We start from the raw sequence: 21,698 nt of genomic DNA, 5'->3' as shown, positions 1-21,698 counted from the left end.
CCGGACAAGCCTTTTTCCAGATGCCCCAATCAATCGGAAAGAGGCTTCATCGGAGAATATGACTTTGCCCCAGTCCTCAGCAGTCCATTCACCATACTTTCTGCAGAAGATCAATCTGTCCCTGATGTTTTTTTTGGAGATAAGTGGCTTCTTTGCTGCCCTTCTTGACACCAGGCCATCTTCCAAAAGTCTTCGCCTCACTGTGCGTGCAGATGCGCTCACACCTGCCTGCTGCCATTCCTGAGCAAGCTCTGCACTGGTGGCACTCCGATCCCGCAGCTGAATCCTCTTTAGGAGACGATCATGGCGCTTGCTGGACTTTCTTGGATGCCCTGAAGCCTTCTTAACAAGAATTGAACCTCTTTCCTTGAAGTTCTTGATGATCCTATAAATTGTTGATCGAGGTGCAATCTTAGTAGCCACAATATCCTTGCCTGTGAAGCCATTTTTATGCAACGCAATGATGGCTGCACGCGTTTCTTTGCAGGTCACCATGGTTAACAATGGAAGAACAATGATTTCAAGCATCACCCTCCTTTTAACATGTCAAGTCTGCCATTTTAACCCAATCAGCCTGACATAATGATCTCCCAGCCTTGTGCTCGTCAACAGTCTCACCTAAGTTAACAAGACGATTACTGAAATGATCTCAGCAGGTCCTTTAATGACAGCAATGAAATGCAGTGGAAAGTTTTTTTTTGGATTAAGTTAATTTTCATGGCAAAGAAGGACTATGCAATTCATCTGATCACTCTTCATAACATTCTGGAGTATATGCAAATTGCTATTATAAAAACTTAAGCAGCAACTTTTCCAATTTCCAATATTTATGTAATTCTCAGTGCTGGGTGAGGCGAAAAGACAAGGCCTGGTTAGCATGGATGAATAAACCTACCTGCTACCTGACAATTCCTTTACCCCTGTGTTTTACGCTCTGCCGAAAATACATAAAGGGGTCAACCCCCTCAAAGACAGGCCTATGGTGTCAGGGGTTGGAAGCCTCACGGAAAAAGTCAGCAACTATGTGGATGTGATTCTGCGCCCTTTCGCGTTGAGGTTGCCTTCATACGTAAGGGACTCAATGGATGTGCTGAGGCGTTTGAATGACGTGACATGCGATAGCGGCACACTTTTTGCTAGTTTGGACGTGGAAGCCCTCTACAGCTCCATCCCCCATGAGAGAGGATGTGAGGCTGTGAGGGCATTCCTGCCTAAAGAGGAGCCTATCAAGTTGCTGACTTTTGTCCTGGAGAATAACATATTCCTATTTTATAGACAGGTCTTCCACCAGCTCAGTTGGGTGGCGATGGGCAGCCCCTGTGCCCCTACATTCGCTAACCTATATCTGGGCTGGTGGGAGAGAGAAGTTGTCTTTGGGGAGAGCATGGGTCGATGGGCCTCATCCATCATGTTGTGGCTGAGGTTCATCGATGACGTGTTCATCCTCTGGGATATTATCGCCTCAGCGTTCAAAGATTTTGTTTCCATCCTTAACCAGAATGATCTAGGCTTGTACTTTACCAGTGAGATTATTGACACTAAATTGACATTCGTTGACTTGTGCATCAAGATTAGTCCGGATAGGACGATCCCCACCAATATGTTCAGAAAACCAACATCCACAAACATGCTACTCAAATGGGAGAGAAGTCACCGACTCCCGCTGAAGCGTGGCACCCCGAAGCGACAATATCTGCGGGCAAGGCGGAATTGCTCTAAGTGGGCCGATTTTAGGATTGCGGCGAATGACCTGAGGACTAGATTTAGTCGGAGGGGCTATCCAGCAGAACCATTGAAGACCGCATACCACCATGCAGCTGGATGCAACAGAGAGAGTCTGTTACATCCAAAATGGCCATTAGTGATGATCTAAAGCCAGAATCATTGGCACGTTTGATATAGTGCATAATAAATACGGAAGGTCTTAAAGGACAACTGGGGCCTCCTGCAATCTGATCAGATAGTGGAGCACCTAGTGGGAGATTACTCTCTCATTACATTCCGTAGAGGTGGCAATTTTGAGGGATAAATTGGTGCACATTTCTTTTTCACTCCAACGTCGAAACGTGGTTACCCAATAGACCATCGGGGCACCTTAAATTGTAGCGGATTGTGGCGTGCAAAGTCATAAAGAAGGGGAAGGAGGTGGTGAGCACGACCACGAGTAGGAGATACGAGATCCGATCCTTCATTAATTGTAGAACATCTGGAGTGATTTATGTAGCAACATGCATCTACAATCTGTTGGAAAAACGAGGCGCGAATTTAGACGCTGCATCGGTGAACATCTCCAATAAAGCTGATACACCAATTGCCCAGCATATCCTGAAAAGACACCCCGATGTAACTGATTGCATCAGGTTTCAAGGAATTGAGCATGTCAGAGCATCCGTGCGAGGTGGCGATGTGGATAATCTCCTCCTTCGCAGAGGCTCAATGGACTTTCACGTTACAGACTGTAAAACCACATGGACTGAATGATTTTATTTCATTCGCTAGTTTCATTCAGTGATAATCATCCTGGTAGGATGTATTAATTTGCCATACTACCTCTATGATTGATGACAACATGGCTTATAAGTTTATAGCCATGATGTATAATTTGCTTCCAGAGTTGGTGAGGTTTTGTACATAACTGTTTTGCATATAATCCATATGACTCGTATTGGTTATTGATGCCATGTGGATATTATGTCACACTGTGTTTCATCCAAAGGTGTATACCTTTTGGAATCATTCACACACACCTGTTGCAGCGATTTTGCTCACCCTTGACCACAGAGGGGAGAGCTTCAATCTGATAGGAGACACATCTAGGTAGCCGATCTTTATAGCCTTAGGGTACTTTCACACGCATGCGCAGACTGGAAGGACTGATCCGGCATTCCGGTATTTTGAATGCCGGATCCGGCACTATTACATTCCTATGGAAAAAAATGCCGGATCCGGCATTCAGGCAAGTCTTCAGTTTTTTTATGCCGAAGATAAAACCGTAGCATGCTACTGTTTTCTCTTTTGCCTGATCAGTCAAAAATGACTGAACTGAAGACATCCTGAGCATCCTGAACGATTACTCTCATTCAGAATGCATGGGGATATGCCTGATCAGTTCTTTTCTGGTATAGAGCCCCTGTGACGGAACTCTATGCCGGAAAAGAAAAACGCTAATGTGAAAGTAGCCTTAGGCCTCTTTCACACTTGCGTTGTTGGGATCCGGCATGCACTTCCGTTCCGGAGGTGCCGCCCGCCGGATCCGGAAAAACGCAAGTGTACTGAAAGCATTTGAAGACGGAACCGTCTTCCAAATGCTTTCAGTGTTACTATGGCACCCAGGACGCTATTAAAGTCCTGGTTGCCATAGTAGGAGCGGGGGAGCGGTATACTTACAGTCCGTGCTGCTCCCGGGCGCTCCAGAATTACGTCAAGCGCCCCATGCCGCATTGGATGACGTGATCCATGCGATCACGTGATCCATGCGCTTAGGCGCCCTGACGTCACTCTGGAGCGCCCGGGAGCCGCACTGACGGTAATGTACACTGCACCCGCCGCTGTCGCCACTACACTTACCATGGCTGCCAGGACTTTAGCGTCCGGCAGCCATGTAACCATTCAGAAAAAGCTAAATGTCGGCTCCGCAATGCGCCGAAACGATGTTAGCTTAAGGCCGGATCCGGATCAATGCCTTCCAATGGGCATTAATTCCGGATCCGGCCTTGCGGCAAGTGTTCCGGATTTTTGGCCGGAGCAAAAAGCGCAGCATGCTGCGGTATTTTCTCCGGCCAAAAAACGTTCCGTTCCGGAACTGAAGACATCCTGATGCATCCTGAACGGATTTCTCTCCATTCAGAATGCATTAGGATAATCCTGATCAGGATTCTTCCGGCATAGAGCCCCGACGACGGAACTCTATGCCGGAAGACAATAACGCAGGTGTGAAAGAGCCCTTAAAAGGGTGTGCAGACCAATACATGGTGTTGTTGGGAGACTGATTAATAGCTGCGGTAGATGGAGGAGTATACACTACAAAAAGTCCATCCCCCTGGGTAAGTCATTGGTCTACTCCTCTGGCTTTACAGGGAGTGCAGAATTATTAGGCAAGTTGTATTTTTGAGGATTAATTTTATTATTGAACAACAACCATGTTCTCAATGAACCCAAAAAACTCATTAATATCAAAGCTGAATATTTTTGGAAGTAGTTTTTAGTTTTGTTTTTAGTTTTATGCTATTTTAGGGGGATATCTGTGTGTGCAGGTGACTATTACTGTGCATAATTATTAGGCAACTTAACAAAAAACAATATATACCCATTTCAATTATTTATTTTTACCAGTGAAACCAATATAACATCTCAACATTCACAAATATACATTTCTGACATTCAAAAACAAAACAAAAACAAATCAGTGACCAATATAGCCACCTTTCTTTGCAATGACACTCAAAAGCCTGCCATCCATGGATTCTGTCAGTGTTTTGATCTGTTCACCATCAACATTGCGTGCAGCAGCAACCACAGCCTCCCAGACACTGTTCAGAGAGGGTACTGTTTCCCTCCTTGTAATCTCACATTTGATGATGGACCACAGGTTCTCAATGGGTTCAGATCAGGTGAACAAGGAGCCATGTCATTAGATTTTCTTCTTTATACCCTTTCTTGCCAGCCACGCTGTGGAGTACTTGGACGCGTGTGATGGAGCATTGTCCTGCATGAAATCATGTTTTCCTTGAAGGATGCATACTTCTTCCTGTACCACTGCTTGAAGAAGGTGTCTTCCAGAAACTGGCAGTAGGACTGGGAGTTGAGCTTGACTCCATCCTCAACCCGAAAAGGCCCCACAAGCTCATCTTTGATGATACCAGCCCAAACCAGTACTCTCCACCTTGCTGGCGTCTGAGTCGGACTGGAGCTCTCTGCCCTTTACCAATCCAGCCACGGGCCCATCCATCTGGCCCATCAAGACTCACTCTCATTTCATCAGTCCATAAAACCTTAGAAAAATCAGTCTTGAGATATTTCTTGTCCCAGTCTTGACGTTTCAGCTTGTGTGTCTTGTTCAGTGGTGGTCGTCTTCAGCCTTTCTTACCTTGGCCATGTCTCTGAGTATTGCACACCTTGTTGCTTTTGGGCACTCCATTGATGTTGCAGCTCTGAAATATGGCCCAAACTGGTGGCAAGTGGCATCTTGGCAGCTGCAAACGCTTGACTTTTCTCAGTTCATGGGCATTTATTTTGCGCCTTGGTTTTTTCCACACTCTTCTTGCGACCCTGTTGACTATTTTGAATGAAACGCTTGATTGTTCGATGATCACGCTTCAGAAGCTTTGCAATTTTAAGAGTGCTGCAGCATCCCTCTGCAAAGATATCTCACTATTTTTGACTTTTCTGAGCCTGTCAAGGCCTTCTTTTTACCCATTTTGCCAAAGGAAAGGAAGTGCCTAATAATTAGCACACCTAATATAGGGTGTTGATGTCAATAGACCACACCCCTTCTCATTACAGAGATTCACATCACCTAATATGCTTAATTGGTAGTAGGCTTTCGAGCCTATACAGCTTGGAGTAAGACAACATGCATAAAGAGGATGATGTGGTCAAAATACTCATTTGCCTAATAATTCTGCACGCAGTGTATACACAGTCCTAGGTTTTGGCTGTGACCATACCCATACCAGGAGTTTGTGCCACCTAGGACAGTCTATGTTTTGTTTGTACATGTAGTTGAGAATCTCCACAAAATTTAAATAATTTAATAAAAGTAAAATTTTAGCGACGACATTTGTAATAGTGAAATTAAAACTGGCACAGTTCAAAGTATACAGTAAAAACAAATTGATCAATGGTATTTTATATGTCATGCAAAAAAGTGTTTAGTAATCTTTGCATTATAGTGTGTTGGTGTGCTATTTTAAATAATGGATGTAATACTAGAGGTGCAGTGGTATACCGACACCAGCATATGTAAATCGTGGTATATGGAATACAGAATTGTAGTGAATACCGGAACGTGTGCGTTAAGGGGTTCTGACTGTAATCATTGCAGGATTCTTCCATTCTTTTATATGGGGGATTTTTAATTTTTAAACCCAAATTTATTAAAATCAACAAATCCGATGGACTCCAAAAATACACAGCACACCTCTCAGCGCTGAGAGCTTCCAAACACAGCTTGAGTGGAATTTATACGGTAAGCAGCTCGGGCTTTATTAATTGCAGATTTCTGCCGTTCATTTCTACGGGGAATTTTTATTTTGAATCAATTTTTTTTTTTTTTATTATAAACGACAAATCTGAATGACTCCAGAAATACACAGCACACCTCTCAGAACTTCTGTACAGTAATCGGTTCAGCCTGTATTAATCGCAGAGAACTGGAAAAGAATAAATAAAATTTAAGAATATGAGGAATAACAATGCACTGCTTTTCAGGCACTACAGGGTGGGCATTTATATGGATACACCTTAATAAAATGGGAATGGTTGGTGATATTAACTTCCTGTTTGTGGCACATTAGTATATGTGAGGGGTAAAACTTTTCAAGATGGGTGGTGACCATGGCGGCCATTTTTGAAGTCGGCCATTTTGAATCCAACTTTTGTTTTTTCAATAGGAAGAGGGTCATCTGACACATCAAACTTATTGGGAATTTCACAAGAAAAACTTTATTCTTTCATGAGTTATTTACAAGTTTCTGATCACTTATAAAATGTGTTCAATGTGCTGCCCATTGTGTTGGATTGTCAATGCAACCCTCTTCTCCCACTCTTCACACACTGATAGCAACACCGCAGGAGAAATGCTAGCACAGGCTTCCAGTATCGGTAGTTTCAGGTGCTGCACATCTCGTATCATCTGAAGGCAATAGTCTATGCTGTGAAGATACGAGATGTGCAGCACCTGAAACTACCGATACTGGAAGCCTGTGCTAACATTTCTTTTGCGGTGTTGCTATCAGTGTGTGAAGAGTGGGAGAAGAGGGTTGCATTGACAATCCAACACAATGGGCAGCACATTGAACACATTTTGTAAGTGGTCAGAAACTTGTAAATAACTCATGAAAGAATAAAGTGACATTAAAACCAAGCACACCATTGTTTTTCTTGTGAAATTCCCAATAAGTTTGATGTGTTACATGACCCTCTTCCTATTGAAAAAACAAAAGTTGGATTCAAAATGGCCAACTTCAAAATGGCCGCCATGGTCACCAACCATCTTGAAAAGTTCCCCCCCTCACATATACTAATGTGCCACGAACAGGAAGTTAATATCACCAACCATTCCCATTTTATTAAGGTGTATCCATATAAATGGCCCACCCTGTATAATTAACCTTAAATTAGAGTTGAGTGTTCCTTTTTCTCTATTTTGAGCTCTTATTGTTGCAATTCCATATATATACCGGTATATAAGTCATTTAGTTTTAAGACATTTTAATTTTTTTTTTTTCATAGGCTGCCCCGTACGTTTGTCGGGAGTTGAGCAGATTCTACAATGATTTGTAATAAGACGAAAAAGCTTGGTAGGTAACCATTTTCTGTAATGTCTTTATTCATTTACAATACGCCAGTTGCTCAATGCTCAACTGAGTGTTAATAGTTAATAATTATCCTAATCACTTCCACCACTTGGACCTTCACCAGTAAGCTACAACTTCCAAATACTATTTAAATACCCCCCCCCCATCTTTGGTCCCTGTATGCAGACTTACAGCACAGATAGAGGACACATGTGCTGCTGCAACCAATCACTCTCCACAGTGATGACATGTCCCCAAGTGGCATGTCACTTGTGTTTCTTAGGGACACATCACAACTGTGGCCTATCATGACTGTAGAGGTGCACATTGCCCCCCCCCCCCCCCATCCATATGGGAGGTTTACATGCAGGGACCAAAGTGCAGTGAAGACAGCGGTGGACCACGGAGTCTAACAGAGTGTCGGGAAGTAGGTAAGTATGCTTTTCTTGACAGGTTCTTTCAAGTATGGTACTTTGGTTGTTCTACATGTGCAAAGCAAATAAAAAATGTCTAGGAGCACTGGATGATTCGACCGCTTAGTGTAGGAAACCTCTACAGCACTCCCAGTATGCACCGCTATATTTAATTCCTGCACATGTACCGCTATATATAATTCCTGCATATGCACCGCTATATAAAATTCCTGCATATGCACCGCTATATAAAATTCCTGCATATGCACCGCTATATAAAATTCCTGCATATGCACCGCTATATAAAATTCCTGCATATGCACCGCTATATAAAATTCCTGCATATGCACCGCTATATAAAATTCCTGCATATGCACCGCTATATAAAATTCCTGCATATGCACCGCTATATAAAATTCCTGCATATGCACCGCTATATAAAATTCCTGCATATGCACCGCTATATAAAATTCCTGCATATGCACCGCTATATAAAATTCCTGCATATGCACCGCTATATAAAATTCCTGCATATGCACCGCTATATATACAGTTGCAAGAAAAAGTATGTGAACCCACTGGAATGATATGGATTTCTGCACAAATTGGTCATAAAATGTCATCTGATCTTCTGCTTAAACTAATAACACACAAAGAATTAAATGTTACCATGTTTTTATTGAACACACCATGTAAACATTCACAGTGCAGGTGGAAAAAGTATGTGAACCCCTAGACTAATGACATCTCTAAGAGCTAATTGGAGTGAGGTGTCAGCCAACTGGAGTCCAATCAATGAGATGAGATTGGAGGTGTTGGTTACAGCTGCCCTGCCCTATAAAAAACACACACCAGTTCTGGGTTTGCTTTTCACAAGAAGCATTGCCTGATGTGAATGATGCCTCGCACAAAAGAGCTCTCAGAAGACCTACAATTAAGAATTGTTGACTTGCATAAAGCTGGGAAGGGTTATAAAAGTATCTCCAAAAGCCTTGCTGTTCATCAGTCCACGGTAAGACAAATAGTCTATAAATGGAGAAAGTTCAGCACTGCTGCTACTCTCCCTAGGAGTTGCTGTCCTGTAAAGATGACTGCAAGAGCACAGCGCAGACTGCTCAATGAGGTGAAGAAAAATCCTACATTGTCAGATAAAGACTTTAAAAGTCTCTGGCATATGCTAACATCCCTGTTAGCGAATCTACAATACGTAAAACACTAAACAAGAATGGATTTAGTGACCTAATGCTGATCCTTGAGACTAGGGGGGCTGGAAAGAGTGGTCCGATGGGCGATTTGGGACACTTGATGCAGTCCGTATGGAATAAGGTCAAGCTCCTGAGGGGGGTTTTCGGCAATACGGAATATACTCCACTGTGGGGCAATCCTGTGCTGCCGGAATTCCTCTCCCTGTCTGAGTTTGGGGCATGGAAAAGGAAGGGTATTCTGAGGTTGGGCCATCTTTTGGAGGAAAAGAAGTTCATGTCATTTGCCAGATTTCAGGAGAAGTATGAACTGCCTAGAACTCACTTTTATAAGTACCTTCAGGTGAGACATGCTTACAACTCCACATTTAAAGGTACGACTATGGTGGCTGGGAGAGATGCTGCATTGCACCAGATTCTGTCCAGGGGGGCGAGGAGAGGTATGATTTCCTGTATATACAAGCTGCTGCTTGAGAAGTTTCTAATGTCGCATCCGCTTACGGCTAAAAGTAAATGGGAGAAAGATGTTGGCGAATTAACTGATGACCAATGGTCTGACATACTGGAGGCGATACCTCTCTCTTCCTTGAGTGAAGGACGTAAACTCTCGCAGCTGTTTATTGTCCATAGGGTCTACAAAACACCGTTTTTTTGTTCCGTATAGGGTTCAGACCCACGGATGAGTGTCCAAGATGCTCTGTGGTGTCTGCAGATTTGTTGCATATGATGTGGACGTGCGAGAGGTTAGGGAGATACTGGGAGTTGGTACGTCAGACAATACAGGATGTTTACAAGGTACGAATACCCTCTGACCCGAAAGTGTGTGTGTTAGGATATGTCTCTGAATTGGCCACTGGGCAGGTGCATAAAATAGCTATAGGGAGAATGTTATATGTCGCTAGGAAGTTAATAGCCCTACATTGGATACAGACAGCGCCGCCAATCCTAGGCGAATTCCTAACTGCGGTTGACACAATGCTGAGTTATGAACGGATGGTGTACCAGAAGCGTGGATGCCCAGCGAAATTTGAAAAATTGTGGGATCCATGGCTGTCGTTTCGACGTCTGAATAGAAATGTTTAAAAATGTGCCTTTGTATTTTGTAGGTTAGGGTGGGGTGGGATGGGGGGGGGGGGGGGGGAGGGTGGATTGGAACTGGATTAATACACCTAGTTTGGTGCCCTTTTTGTTATTAGTCCTATGGACAATATGTCTCTATGTCATCCTTGTATGTATTGTGGAAAAACGTGTATTTACACTGTAAAATGTTTAATAAAAATGATCTGATTTAAAAACAAAACAAAAACAAGAATGGATTTCATGGGAGGATACCACAGAGGAAGCCACTGCTGTCCAAAAAAAACATTTCTGCACGTTTACAGTTTGCACAAGAGCACCTGGATGTTCCACAGCAGTACTGGCAAAATATTCTGTGGACAGATGAAACCAAAGTTGAGTTGTTTGGAAGAAACACACAACACTGTGGGTGGAGAAAAAGATGCACAGCACACCAACATCAAAACCAAATCCCAACTGTGAAGTATGGTGGTGGGGGCATCATGGTTGGGGGCTGCTTTGCTGCGTCAGGGCCTGGACGGATTGCTATCATTGAAGGAAAAATGAATTCCCAAGTTTATCCCAAGACATTTTGCAGGAGAACTTAAGGCCATCTGTCCACCAGCTGAAGCTCAACAGAAGATGGGTGTTGCAACAGGACAACGACCCAAAGCATAGAAGTAAATCAACAACAGAATGGCTTAAACAGAAGAAAATACGCCTTCTGGAGTGGCCCAGTCAGAGTCCTGACCTCAACCCGATTGAGTTGCTGCGGCATGACCTCAAGAAAGCGATTCACACCAGACATCCCAAGAATATTGCTGAACTGAAACAGTTCTGTAAAGAGGAATGGTCAAGAATTACTCCTGACCGTTGTGCACGTCTGATCTGCAACTACAGGAAACGTTTGGTTGAAGTTATTGCTGCCAAAGGAGGTTCAACCAGTTATTAAATCCAAGGGTTCACATACTTTTTCCACCTGCACTGTGAATGTTTACATGGTGTGTTCAATAAAAACATGGTAACATTTAATTCTTTGTGTGTTATTAGTTTAAGCAGAAGATCATATCACATTTTATGACCAATTTGTGCAGAAATCCATATTCTTCCAAAGGGTTCACATACTTTTTCTTGCAACTGTAATTCCTGCACATGCAACGCTATATATAATTCCTGCACATGCACCGCTATATATAATTCCCGCACATGCACCGCTATATATAATTCCTGCACATGCACCGCTATATATAATTCCTGCACATGCACCGCTATATATAATTCCTGCACATGCACCGCTGTATATAATTCCTGCATATGCGGTCTGGCTGCAGGCTGTGCATTGTTAACAAATGGCTTCTTTTTTTGTGTGAGTGTTGTACTGACGTGCTTTGTTTCCGTGGCATGGCCCTATATGTAAATTGAACATTTATATTATAGTTCAATCATTCAAAATGTCCCTTTTCTGTGCGACTAGCATTTCTAACGGGCCTGCAATATGAGAAAGCATTGTCTAAACTAGCCAGGTCCTCTTTTTGCTCCATGTAGTTTGCTGTGCTGTTACCATGTGCATCTCTGTTGCTGTAGTTAGTGATGCTTGAACAAATTTAACCCAGTTTCCTAGCTTAACATGGCCTTCAGACTGTTGAGTTGTGTGCCATTACTGATGTAATGGCTCAGACTTCCTTTCAGCACTTAATTCAATGATGTAGGAACAGATAGCTTATATCTGAGTAACCAGAGCTTCTCATATCCTGCTGAAACCAAGTCACTCCTTCGTTACTTTGATAGGTGCTTAGAGACCATTGAGTACAATTCACACGGTTTACTTCAGGTGTTTACTAGAAATATGAGGGCGAGCACAGAAAAGACTCACTTTAATTTTTCATCATAATCTTCCTGCTTGTCAATACACTTTGGCGGTCATTTATTAACCCCTTAGTGACCAGTCTATTTTGGGCCTTACTGACCAAGCGTTTTTCTTCCTTTTTTTCATCGTCTCGTTCCAAGAGCTATAACTTTTTATTTTTCCGTCTATATAGCTTTATGAGGGCTTGTTTTTTGCGGGACAAGTTATAGTTTTTAATGGTGCCATTTTGGGGTACACATAACTTTTTGATTAACTTTTATTAACTCTTTCTCTGGGGGAGATGGGAAAAACAGCAATACTGCCACTACGTTTTTATGTTTATAAATTTCACGGCATTGATTTTTCGGTATAAATAACATATTATCTTTATTCTCTGAGTCAGTACGATTACAGTGATACCAAATACATATAGTTATTTTTTTACATTTTGCTACTTTTTTGCAATAAAACACCCTTTTTAGTTTTTAAAGAAAAATATGTTTTTGCATTGCCGTTTCCGAAGACCCATTTATTTTTTGTATCTAGTTATGTGAGGGCTTGATTTTTACGGGACAACTTGTATTTTTCATTGGTATCATTTTGGCGTAAATGGCGCTTTTTGATCGCTTGTTATTAAGTTTTTTTAGTGGCAACTAAGAATAAATTAGCAATTCTTTCTTCTTTCTTCTTCTTTCTTCTTCTTTCCCTTCCCCTGGTGCCAATGGGATACAGAGGGAGTCCGCTCCCTCTGTCAGCACTTTCCATGCGGCAGGCGCCATTGCCCGCGGTATGTAAAGTGTTCAGCAGCCTGGCCGGCACTCCTGCTGGCCCCGGTTGTTAGATCAGGGCCTTGGCTCCCAGCCTAAGGCCCCTTATTGACCGCCGTAAAAATACGTATAGGGGTTAATATGAAATACGCCTAAATTAGCAACCTTTATTTGCGCCGCAATCTGCAACTTGCTCACAGCCAGGTCTAAAATTGTTGATGTGGCGGGGATGAGAATGGGCAGGCAGGCCCGTCTCATTTACCATTTTCTATAATATTATTAATAAAAATAATAAAAATATTGATTTATATAGCGCCTCAATATTCTGCAGCGCTTTGCAAGTTCATCGGGTTCATATACAAAACAAAAATAACTGGATAATATGCAACTGAAACACTAAGAGCCAGGGCCCTGCTCGCAAGAGCTTACATTCTGAGGAATTGGGGGTGACACATAAGGTAGTTGATTGTGATAAGTAGGATTTGAGCCATTATTGAACTGACAGGAGTCGTGCCGGCCGATCTGGTTTGGGACTACTAGATGATCGAGCAGATCGAGTTCTATGTCTGTTTTAGGTGTAGAAAAAGGTCTAAATGTAAGACAGGAAGCTGTCTTATGTTTAAAATTAGCTCTGGATGCGCTAAAGTTATTTAGAGGCTGTCGGAACCACCACTAGTTATGGGGCTTTATTTAAGAATAAATTTGCCTCTTTGTCCATGTCATCAAGATTTTCTATTCCCTCTTGAAAAAAATGTTTTGTTATCAGTTGTAGACGTCTAGCTCCTTCTTCATAGCTGACACTTGTGCAAGCTTCCTTGAACTTCTCTGTCTCTATTGTTCCTTGCGGCAAAACATTTTCTCCATACTGTGCAGCTACTGTTCGATAAATAACCAGACACTGCCTCAGAACACAGAAAACCATCACTGCACGCTGAATGTCTTTCATGCAGATCACAAGTGTGGCAGCCATTGTTTCTTGCATCGCAGTCACAAATGAACTGACCTAACACATTCAAACCTGCACAGCAGAGACTAGGAAAGTTATGTCAAAAAATAATGTATTTGTATTTTCTAAGAGGTAAAAAAAAAAAGACCGTCAGAGTAGCAGATATCACAGTACCAGTATCAACTAGCTGGATCCAAAAAGGGTTTAGTCGCCATGGTTGTCTCGGACCCAATAACTCTCTCCCTAAATCCAGTACTACCAAGAACGGGGAGTGGTCAGAAATACTACGGGGTAAGTACCTAACATCCTAGACATTATCTAACACTCCCTTAGATCCCACAGTGAGATCTATCCTAGAAAGAGAACTATGTGATGACGAGTAGCAGGAGTATTGCTTCACACCGGGATTTCTGGACCTCCATAAATCATACAAGTCTATTTCAGCGAGCGTCTTGGCTAATGAGGATAGAGAAGGGCCAGAGGCCCCACTATCAGATTGGAATTTATCTAGGGATTTGTCCATTAACATATTAAAATCACCAATTATGAGAACTGGCAGTTCTGGAAATTTGGAAGTGAAGGATAATACTTTTTTGAGAACTTCACAGGAATATGGGGGAGGTATATAAATGGCCACTAGTATCATTTGGTAATGAAACACAGAACAGTTAATACATATAAAGCGACCCTCCTCATCCACATGTACCTCCCTTGATATAAAGGGAACATTTCTATGCACCAACACACTCACCCCTCTCGATTGCGTGGAGTAGGAGGAATGAAACTTCTGTGCCACCCAAGCCTTATGAATAAGATGTGTTCTCTCAGAAATGAGATGAGTTTCTGAGAGGCACAGAATTGCCGGTTGATACGTTTGCAAGGCATAAAAGACAGCATTGCGTTTAGCAGGTTGGTTCAGCCCCCTCACATTCCAGGCAATTATTTTCTAAGAGGTGATTAAAATTAATTCTACAGCCAGAGTGCGGATAATTTTTGACTCGCCCTTGTATGTTACAAGGCCAGGTTCACATTCAATGGGAATTGTGGGGAGACATTATTTATATAAGAAGATGGTTGTGGAAGTTGTGTTACATTTTCATTGTAAAATCCAATAAATAAAATTTGACTAAAGAAAAAAGACACAGTGAGATGGGAGGCATAATTATAATGGCCTATATAAGCAAATAAACTCACAATGCAGTTCACAGGTGAAAAAACTGAATCTTTAGCAAAGGAATATAAGAATGATCACAGTTGAGAAGTACAGTAAATCTTCTGGCTGTTTTAAAGATTATATTATAGATAGCCGTTCCCCAGGTTAAATAGTTTATGCCATGATTGATGTTCATAGGAAGATCAGACATCATATAGTACATGACACTCTCTAACAAAGCTAGTACCAGACCTACCTGCACAGAGATCAGGTATAACAAAAAGATTTATAGTAACATAACATAGTTTATTTAGAAAAAAGACATCTGTCCATCCAGTTCGGCCTGTTATCCTGCAAGTTGATCCAGAGAGAGGCAAAACCCCTCTGTGAGGTAGAAGCCAATTTTCCTCATTTTAGGGGAAAAAAAATTCCTTCCCGGCTCCAATCAAGCAATTAGAATAACTTCCTGGATCAACGATCCATCTCTACTAACCAGGGGCGTTGCTAGGGTCTCAAAAGATCCGGGGCCCAAGCCCCAAAGAATATTGCCCAATTCTTAAAGTCAACCAATCGCCCTCCCCAACCCCTCCCCCTGCAAACACTAGAACTGAAGACATTTTACTGTACTTGCTAAACAGCTATACAGCACAAATACTATCCTGAAGAAAAATGAGTGCCCCCCATAGTAATAGTACTCCTCATAGTCCCACCAATAGTAATTCTCTTCTAGAATGCCCTCATTAGTAATACTGCCCCCTACAGTGCCCCCAACAGTGATAGTGCTCCCCAAGAGTGCCTCCATTAGTAGAAGAGCCCTCCGGTATTAATTTCCTTACAGAGCCCCTAGTAGAAATAAGGTCCCCTATTGTGATGCCAGTGGTAATAAAGCTCTGTACAGACCCTAATACTCTTAATAGAAATAATGTGGATCTATAAGTCCCTCCTATAGAGCCACCAGTAGTAATAAGAACGTTTAATGTCCCCTGGATTTAAAATGTCCCCACAGTGCCCCCCGTATTTATATTGCCCCTACTGTTATAATGCTCACCTTGAAGCGCCCCCAGTATTTATAATGCCCCCTGTAGTTATATTCCTCTATTTACTGTCCTCAGAAATTATAATTCCCCAGCCCCTCCCCCATACAGTCCCATGTAAATAACATTATTTCCCTCCTCCGCTATAGAGTCCCATGTAAATACCATCACACATCTCTCCAGCCCCCTCCAATATACAGTCCCATGTAAATAACATCCCTCTCTATCTACAGCCCCCTTCAAAATACAGTCCCACGTAAATAACATCACCCCCTCCCCAGCCACCTTCAACATACAGTCCTATGTAAATAACATCACTCCACCCCACTGTCCCATGTAAATAACTTCAGCCCTAACATACAGTCCCAGTTAAATAGCTACAACTCCAAACATTTCTCTGCCTCTCACACTGTGTAATCTACCCCTTCACTTACCTCTCCTCATGTAGCAGACATCACCACAGCTTCTTCCCAGGACTTCTCTTCACTGCTGAGCTGTCCTACCCTGCACTGGTCACATGATGGTGACGTCATCGCAGGTCTTTTTAAGCTACTGCATTTAGAACTGATCACATGGACTGTTATGTCATCACAGGTCCTTCAGCTCTTGCAAGGCATTTAATTCAATGGTATTGCCATCCTGAGGATGGCAATACAGTTGGATCTAACTTGCAGGCAGTACATTCGGGGCCTGGGACAAAACATCAAGGGCCCAGGCCCTGAATGTTTTAACCTAGCAACGCCCCTGCTACTAACTATAACCTGTAATATTATTACACTCCAGAAATACATCCAGGCCCCTCTTTTAGTGAGTTCACCATCACCTCCTCCTCAGGCAGAGAGTTCCATAGTCTCACTGCTCTTACCGTAAAGAATCCTCTTCTGTGTTTGTGTACAAACCTTCTTTCCTTCAAACGCAGAGGATGTCCCCTTGTCACAGTCCTGGGAATAAATAGATGATGGGAGAGATCTCTGTACTGACCCCTGATATATTTATACATGGTTATTAGATCTCCCCTCAGTTGCTTTTTTTCTGAAGTGAATAACCCTAATTTTGATAATCTTCCTGGGTACTTATTTCAACCATTCCAGTTATTACTTTAGTGGCCCTTCTGTGAACCCTCTCCAGTTCTTCACAGGAGCCCAGAATTGCACACAGTACTCCATGTTGGGTCTGACTAGTGATCTGTAAAGTGGCAGGACTATGTTCTTATCACGTGCACTGTTTGATGCAACCCATTATCTTATTGGCCTTGGCAGCAGCTGCCTGACACCGGTTTCTACAGCTTAGTTTGCCACTAAAATTCCTAAGTCCTTTACCATGTCAGTGTTACCCAGTGTTTAACTATTTAGTATGTACAGGCGACTTGCATTATTCCTTCCCATGTGCATAACCTTACATTTGTCAGTGTTAAACCTCATCTGCCACTTGTCTGCCCAAGCCTCCAATCTATTCAGATCCCTCTGTAGTAGTATACTGTCCTCTTCCGTGTTAATTACTTTACACAATTTAGTTTCATCTGCAAGCCTTCTACAAGATCATTAATAACTATATTGGGGAATAGGGCCCAATACTGACCCCTGTGGTACTCCACTAGTGACAGTGACCCAATCTGAATGTGTACCGTTAATAACCACCCTCTGTTTTCTGTCATTGAGCCAGTTACTTACTCGCATACAGACATTTTCTCCCAGTTCAAGCATTCTCATTTTATATACTAACCTTTTATGTGGCACAGTATCAAATGCTTTGGAGAAATCAAGATATATGACATCCATTGACTTTCCATGGTCAAGTCTAGAACTTACCTCCTCATAGAAACGGATTAAAATAGTTGGACATGACCGATCCCTCATGAAGACATGCTGATACGGCATTATTCACTTATTTTCATTGAGGTACTCCAAGATAGCATCTCTTAGAAAACTTTCAAACTGTTTACCCACGACAGATATTAAACTTACCGGCCTATAGTTTCCGACCCTTTTTGAATATTGGCACCACATTTGCTATGCGCCAATATTGTGGAACAGTCCCTGTCAGTATAGAGTCCTTAAATATCAGAAATAAGGGTCTGGCTATGACATTACTTAATTCTCCTAGAATATGAGGGCGTATGCCATCTGGTCCCGTGATTTGTCTATTTTAATCTTTTTTAGACTCTGCTCCACTTCTTCCTGGGTCAGGACACTTTTAATGAGGAATTTTCTTTTACATTCTGCATTTCATCAGACGGACTCCCTATTGGCTACCCACCAGGTTTAGCTGGCAGCATGAGGCTTCATTCTCAAGGACTTGTTAGAAGTCTGTGGGTGCCCTAAGGGTACAGCTACATGGCCATTAACAATGAACTATAAGGAAGCTGGAGGCTAACTGGCTGCACAGTATTTGACCGCAGCACAGCTGCAGCCCAACCGTATCGCGGCTGCTCCTTGTGGCCGTACACTAATACCACGGGGGTTGCATGGTGCTGTAATAAGCCACCTATATATTTTTATTATTTTTTTTATATATATATATATATATATATATATATATATATATATATAATTTTTATTTTTTTGTGTTCTTTTGCCACAGCATGTGCCACCTCCCTCCTGCACTGAGACCCTAGTATCACGCTTGGCTGAGAACTTCAGACTCCTCATTATAGAGATCAGTGGGGGTCTCAGAGCTGGGACATTCCCCCCCCTGCTAAAGTTCACTATACAGCAAGGCCCCTTACCCTGCAGGTAAAGATCTCACGCCTCCCTCCTAACTTCAGAGCAGTGTGCTGAACGTTCCGGCAACCCTCTCAAACCGACCAATAACAAAGCTCCTTACCGTAAGGAGCTTTGTCATTGGTTGTTTCAGGCAGCAGCATCACTGCGCTGCCTGTGCCGTTCACAGTGCTCACTGCACTGATGAACGGTAGGAAAAGTCTAAGGCGTATTGGTACACCTTAGACTTTTTTCAGGGAGTAAAATGGCCTGAACAGGCGTCATTGCGACCTTGAATAGTGACTGTAGTGGATTGAAGACATTGTCCACAGCTTGAGGCCTCCTGCACATGGGCATATCCGTTTTGCAATCCACAAAATAGGGATACCGGCCGTGTTCATCCAGCAGGTTCCTCAGTCCCTATTCTAGAAATGCCTATTCTAGTCCGCAAAATGGACAAGAATAGGACATTATATAATTTGTGGAACGGCTGCACGGATGCAGACAGCATACAGATGACATCCGTGTGTTGTCTGTGTTTTTTGCGTCCCTTAGGAATGAATGGGTCCATGTGCAATCCTCAAAAAATGTGAATTGGATGCAGACCCAAAATATGGGTTGTGTGCATGAGGCCTGAGAGTTATTCTAGCAGTGCCTGCTTAATAATATGAATAATTCAGATGTTGCATGATCCTCACACCTTGTGACTGTCAGATAATAGTGAGATCACATAGTCATTGAGCAGGTGCATAAGCGCAGACAGTGTCCTCCTCAGTGTTTATTTTACCAGTATGAAGATTTTACTATGTCAAAAGTTACTACGTTTTAATATTCAGCTGACTGAGCTTTGTCCAGTGACAATCTTGAGTGGCCTTCACCAGAGACACCATGAAGATAAAAGTGCTACCAAAAGGTAGTTTCTCTTTACGGTTCATATTGGTTTTCTGCTCTATATTGCTTTTTTTTATTTGTTTGAGAAGTTTTAATGTCTGTGGTGTTGAAAATTTGCTTGACTTGTGTTCCCTGGGGCTTCTTCACATCTGTGTTGCAGATTCCGTTAAAAGCAGCCTTAAAAAAGAAGAAAAAATTACTCCGATATGCCAGCTGAATGGACCCCATTATATTTAGTAGGGTCCATCCAGCGCTGTTCCATTAAGTGATGGAGCTGACACTTTTGTTATTTTCACATTAAATGGAGCAGAACAATAGAAATAACTAGCAGTGATGTGAACATCTCCTTAGTAGGAGGCAGAGCGAAGCAACGCTAATGTTGCAGGCATTGCTAAAGGTAATACAAGTTCCCCATACCTAGCAGAAACTATAGGCATGTGGTAAACACACATGAATATTTTATCAGTAGGCATCATAATTAAGAACATTTTTTTTTCCTGTTGCTACAACCCATCTTATGCTTAATTTTTAAGAATCATCTGGTGAGGGTATGTATTTAGTTGTATTATGTTGTAAATCTTTTACTTGTGCTAAAGTGTTTAGATCCGTTTTCTCGTATAGTAGTCCCTATTAAACTATCTTAGTTTCCAAGGGCTTGCTGTTTGCACATGAAGGCATGACTGGTCAGAAACTCACTAGGGCACATTTACTATAGCACTTTACTCTCTTGAGACACAGAAACAACTCCATGTGTTTTTCATCTTTCAGCTGCACGTATTTACTATACGTGGATGCTCGTCTCGCTAGACACTACCTAAGTTGTGCCCCTGTGGCATTTTATATACTGCATTTGGATTGACATCAATAAACACCTGGACATAGTGAGTTACCTAAAAGTGCTGTGTGATTAACGCGGTGGCGGGTACACAGTTGTCAGGTGATGAGCTAGTGTTAAATATATCATACAATTACATATGTATGTATTTCTGTTTTTCCTTCTACAGAAATCCACGTGGAAGTTATGTATGTTTGCATAAAATAACCGCGTACACAAGCGGTGAATGCGATACTCGATGAGCCTCCTCCTCCTCCTAACAATATCTTCTAATACCATCTGGTCCATTTTTAATTATTTGTATGACAACTGACACCATTATACTTAGAACGGTGACCAACACCCATTACACGGTGGCTTCATTATAACATGGGTCCCCGCCCGTTCTTAGTGTGATTTATTATCTACTTTCTATTTACTTTATGTTGATGTATCATCCAGCTAAACCTACAGATCCATTTACCCCCTGATGATCCCACACCGTGGGGGAAACGCGTTGGGGTTCATTGTATCATCTGTTTGGGTTCATTGTATCATTTTTTGACCACAAACAGTTATTCAATAGGGTGTCTTTTAATCAGTGAGTCCAGTGCACCATGTACGTTTTGGTGTTTTCACATCAATAGGGCTGTATACATTGTGCACAAAATCTGTGTTTGTTTCGTCTTTCTGTCCATGTAGGTTTTTCCACTCTGAGGCACCTTTTTTCTATTAGTGATACCAATAAGGGTTAAATAGGAGCTGATAGTCTTAGGCTCGAGGACAGGGAGTCCCTGGGCAGAGGGTTTAGTCTAGGGTTTCTTAGTAGGGATATTGCCCCCACCCATAGCTAACCTACCTAGCCTCTATTGTGGATCTACCTACATCGGACAATCAGTATATGTCTTGAGACTAAAATTAAATTTAAGTGACTGATATTTTGAAGGGTTAATCTTCTAGCTGGACCTTGTACTTTCTCTTTTTGACCCATGTATTAATACTTTATCCTTAATTGCTGGACTAATACACATTTACTATAGTGTCTGCGTCTTCTTCTTTTTTTTTTGGGGCGTAAAAATACTGTTTTAGACTATCCTTATTTATTTTATTTTGGAGGTATTTGCGCCATGTTTGACTGTTTTTTTGATTCTTTAGACTAATTCAGAAGTTTTCTATCTTTTGCGCCTATTTTGCGACCTATTTATGTAGGTGTGCCTTATTTTGCGTCTGGTTTAGGCTACTTTGACACTTGCGTTGTTGTTTTCCGCTCTTTAGATCCGGCAGAGGATCTCAATACAGTTTCCGTTTAGCCCTCATGCATTCTGAATGGAAAGAGATCCATTCAGGATGCATCAGGATG

General features: G+C 42.1%; 1 protein-coding gene across 1 annotated transcript in view; it reads left to right on the top strand.

Moving 5' to 3' along the window:
- ATP8B4 (ATPase phospholipid transporting 8B4 (putative)) overlaps nucleotides 1-21,698 on the top strand; it is a 515,241-nt gene that overhangs the window by 32,525 nt on the left and 461,018 nt on the right. The window contains exon 2 of the mRNA XM_040414025.1: nucleotides 7,453-7,520. Coding sequence (XP_040269959.1) covers nucleotides 7,493-7,520 — 28 coding nt within the window. The 5' untranslated portion in view covers nucleotides 7,453-7,492. The remainder of the gene's footprint in view (nucleotides 1-7,452; nucleotides 7,521-21,698) is intronic.

Source organism: Bufo bufo, chromosome 1 (assembly GCF_905171765.1).
Source record: "Bufo bufo chromosome 1, aBufBuf1.1, whole genome shotgun sequence".
Taxonomy (NCBI): domain Eukaryota; kingdom Metazoa; phylum Chordata; class Amphibia; order Anura; family Bufonidae; genus Bufo; species Bufo bufo.
This window is presented reverse-complemented; position numbering and strand designations above follow the sequence as displayed.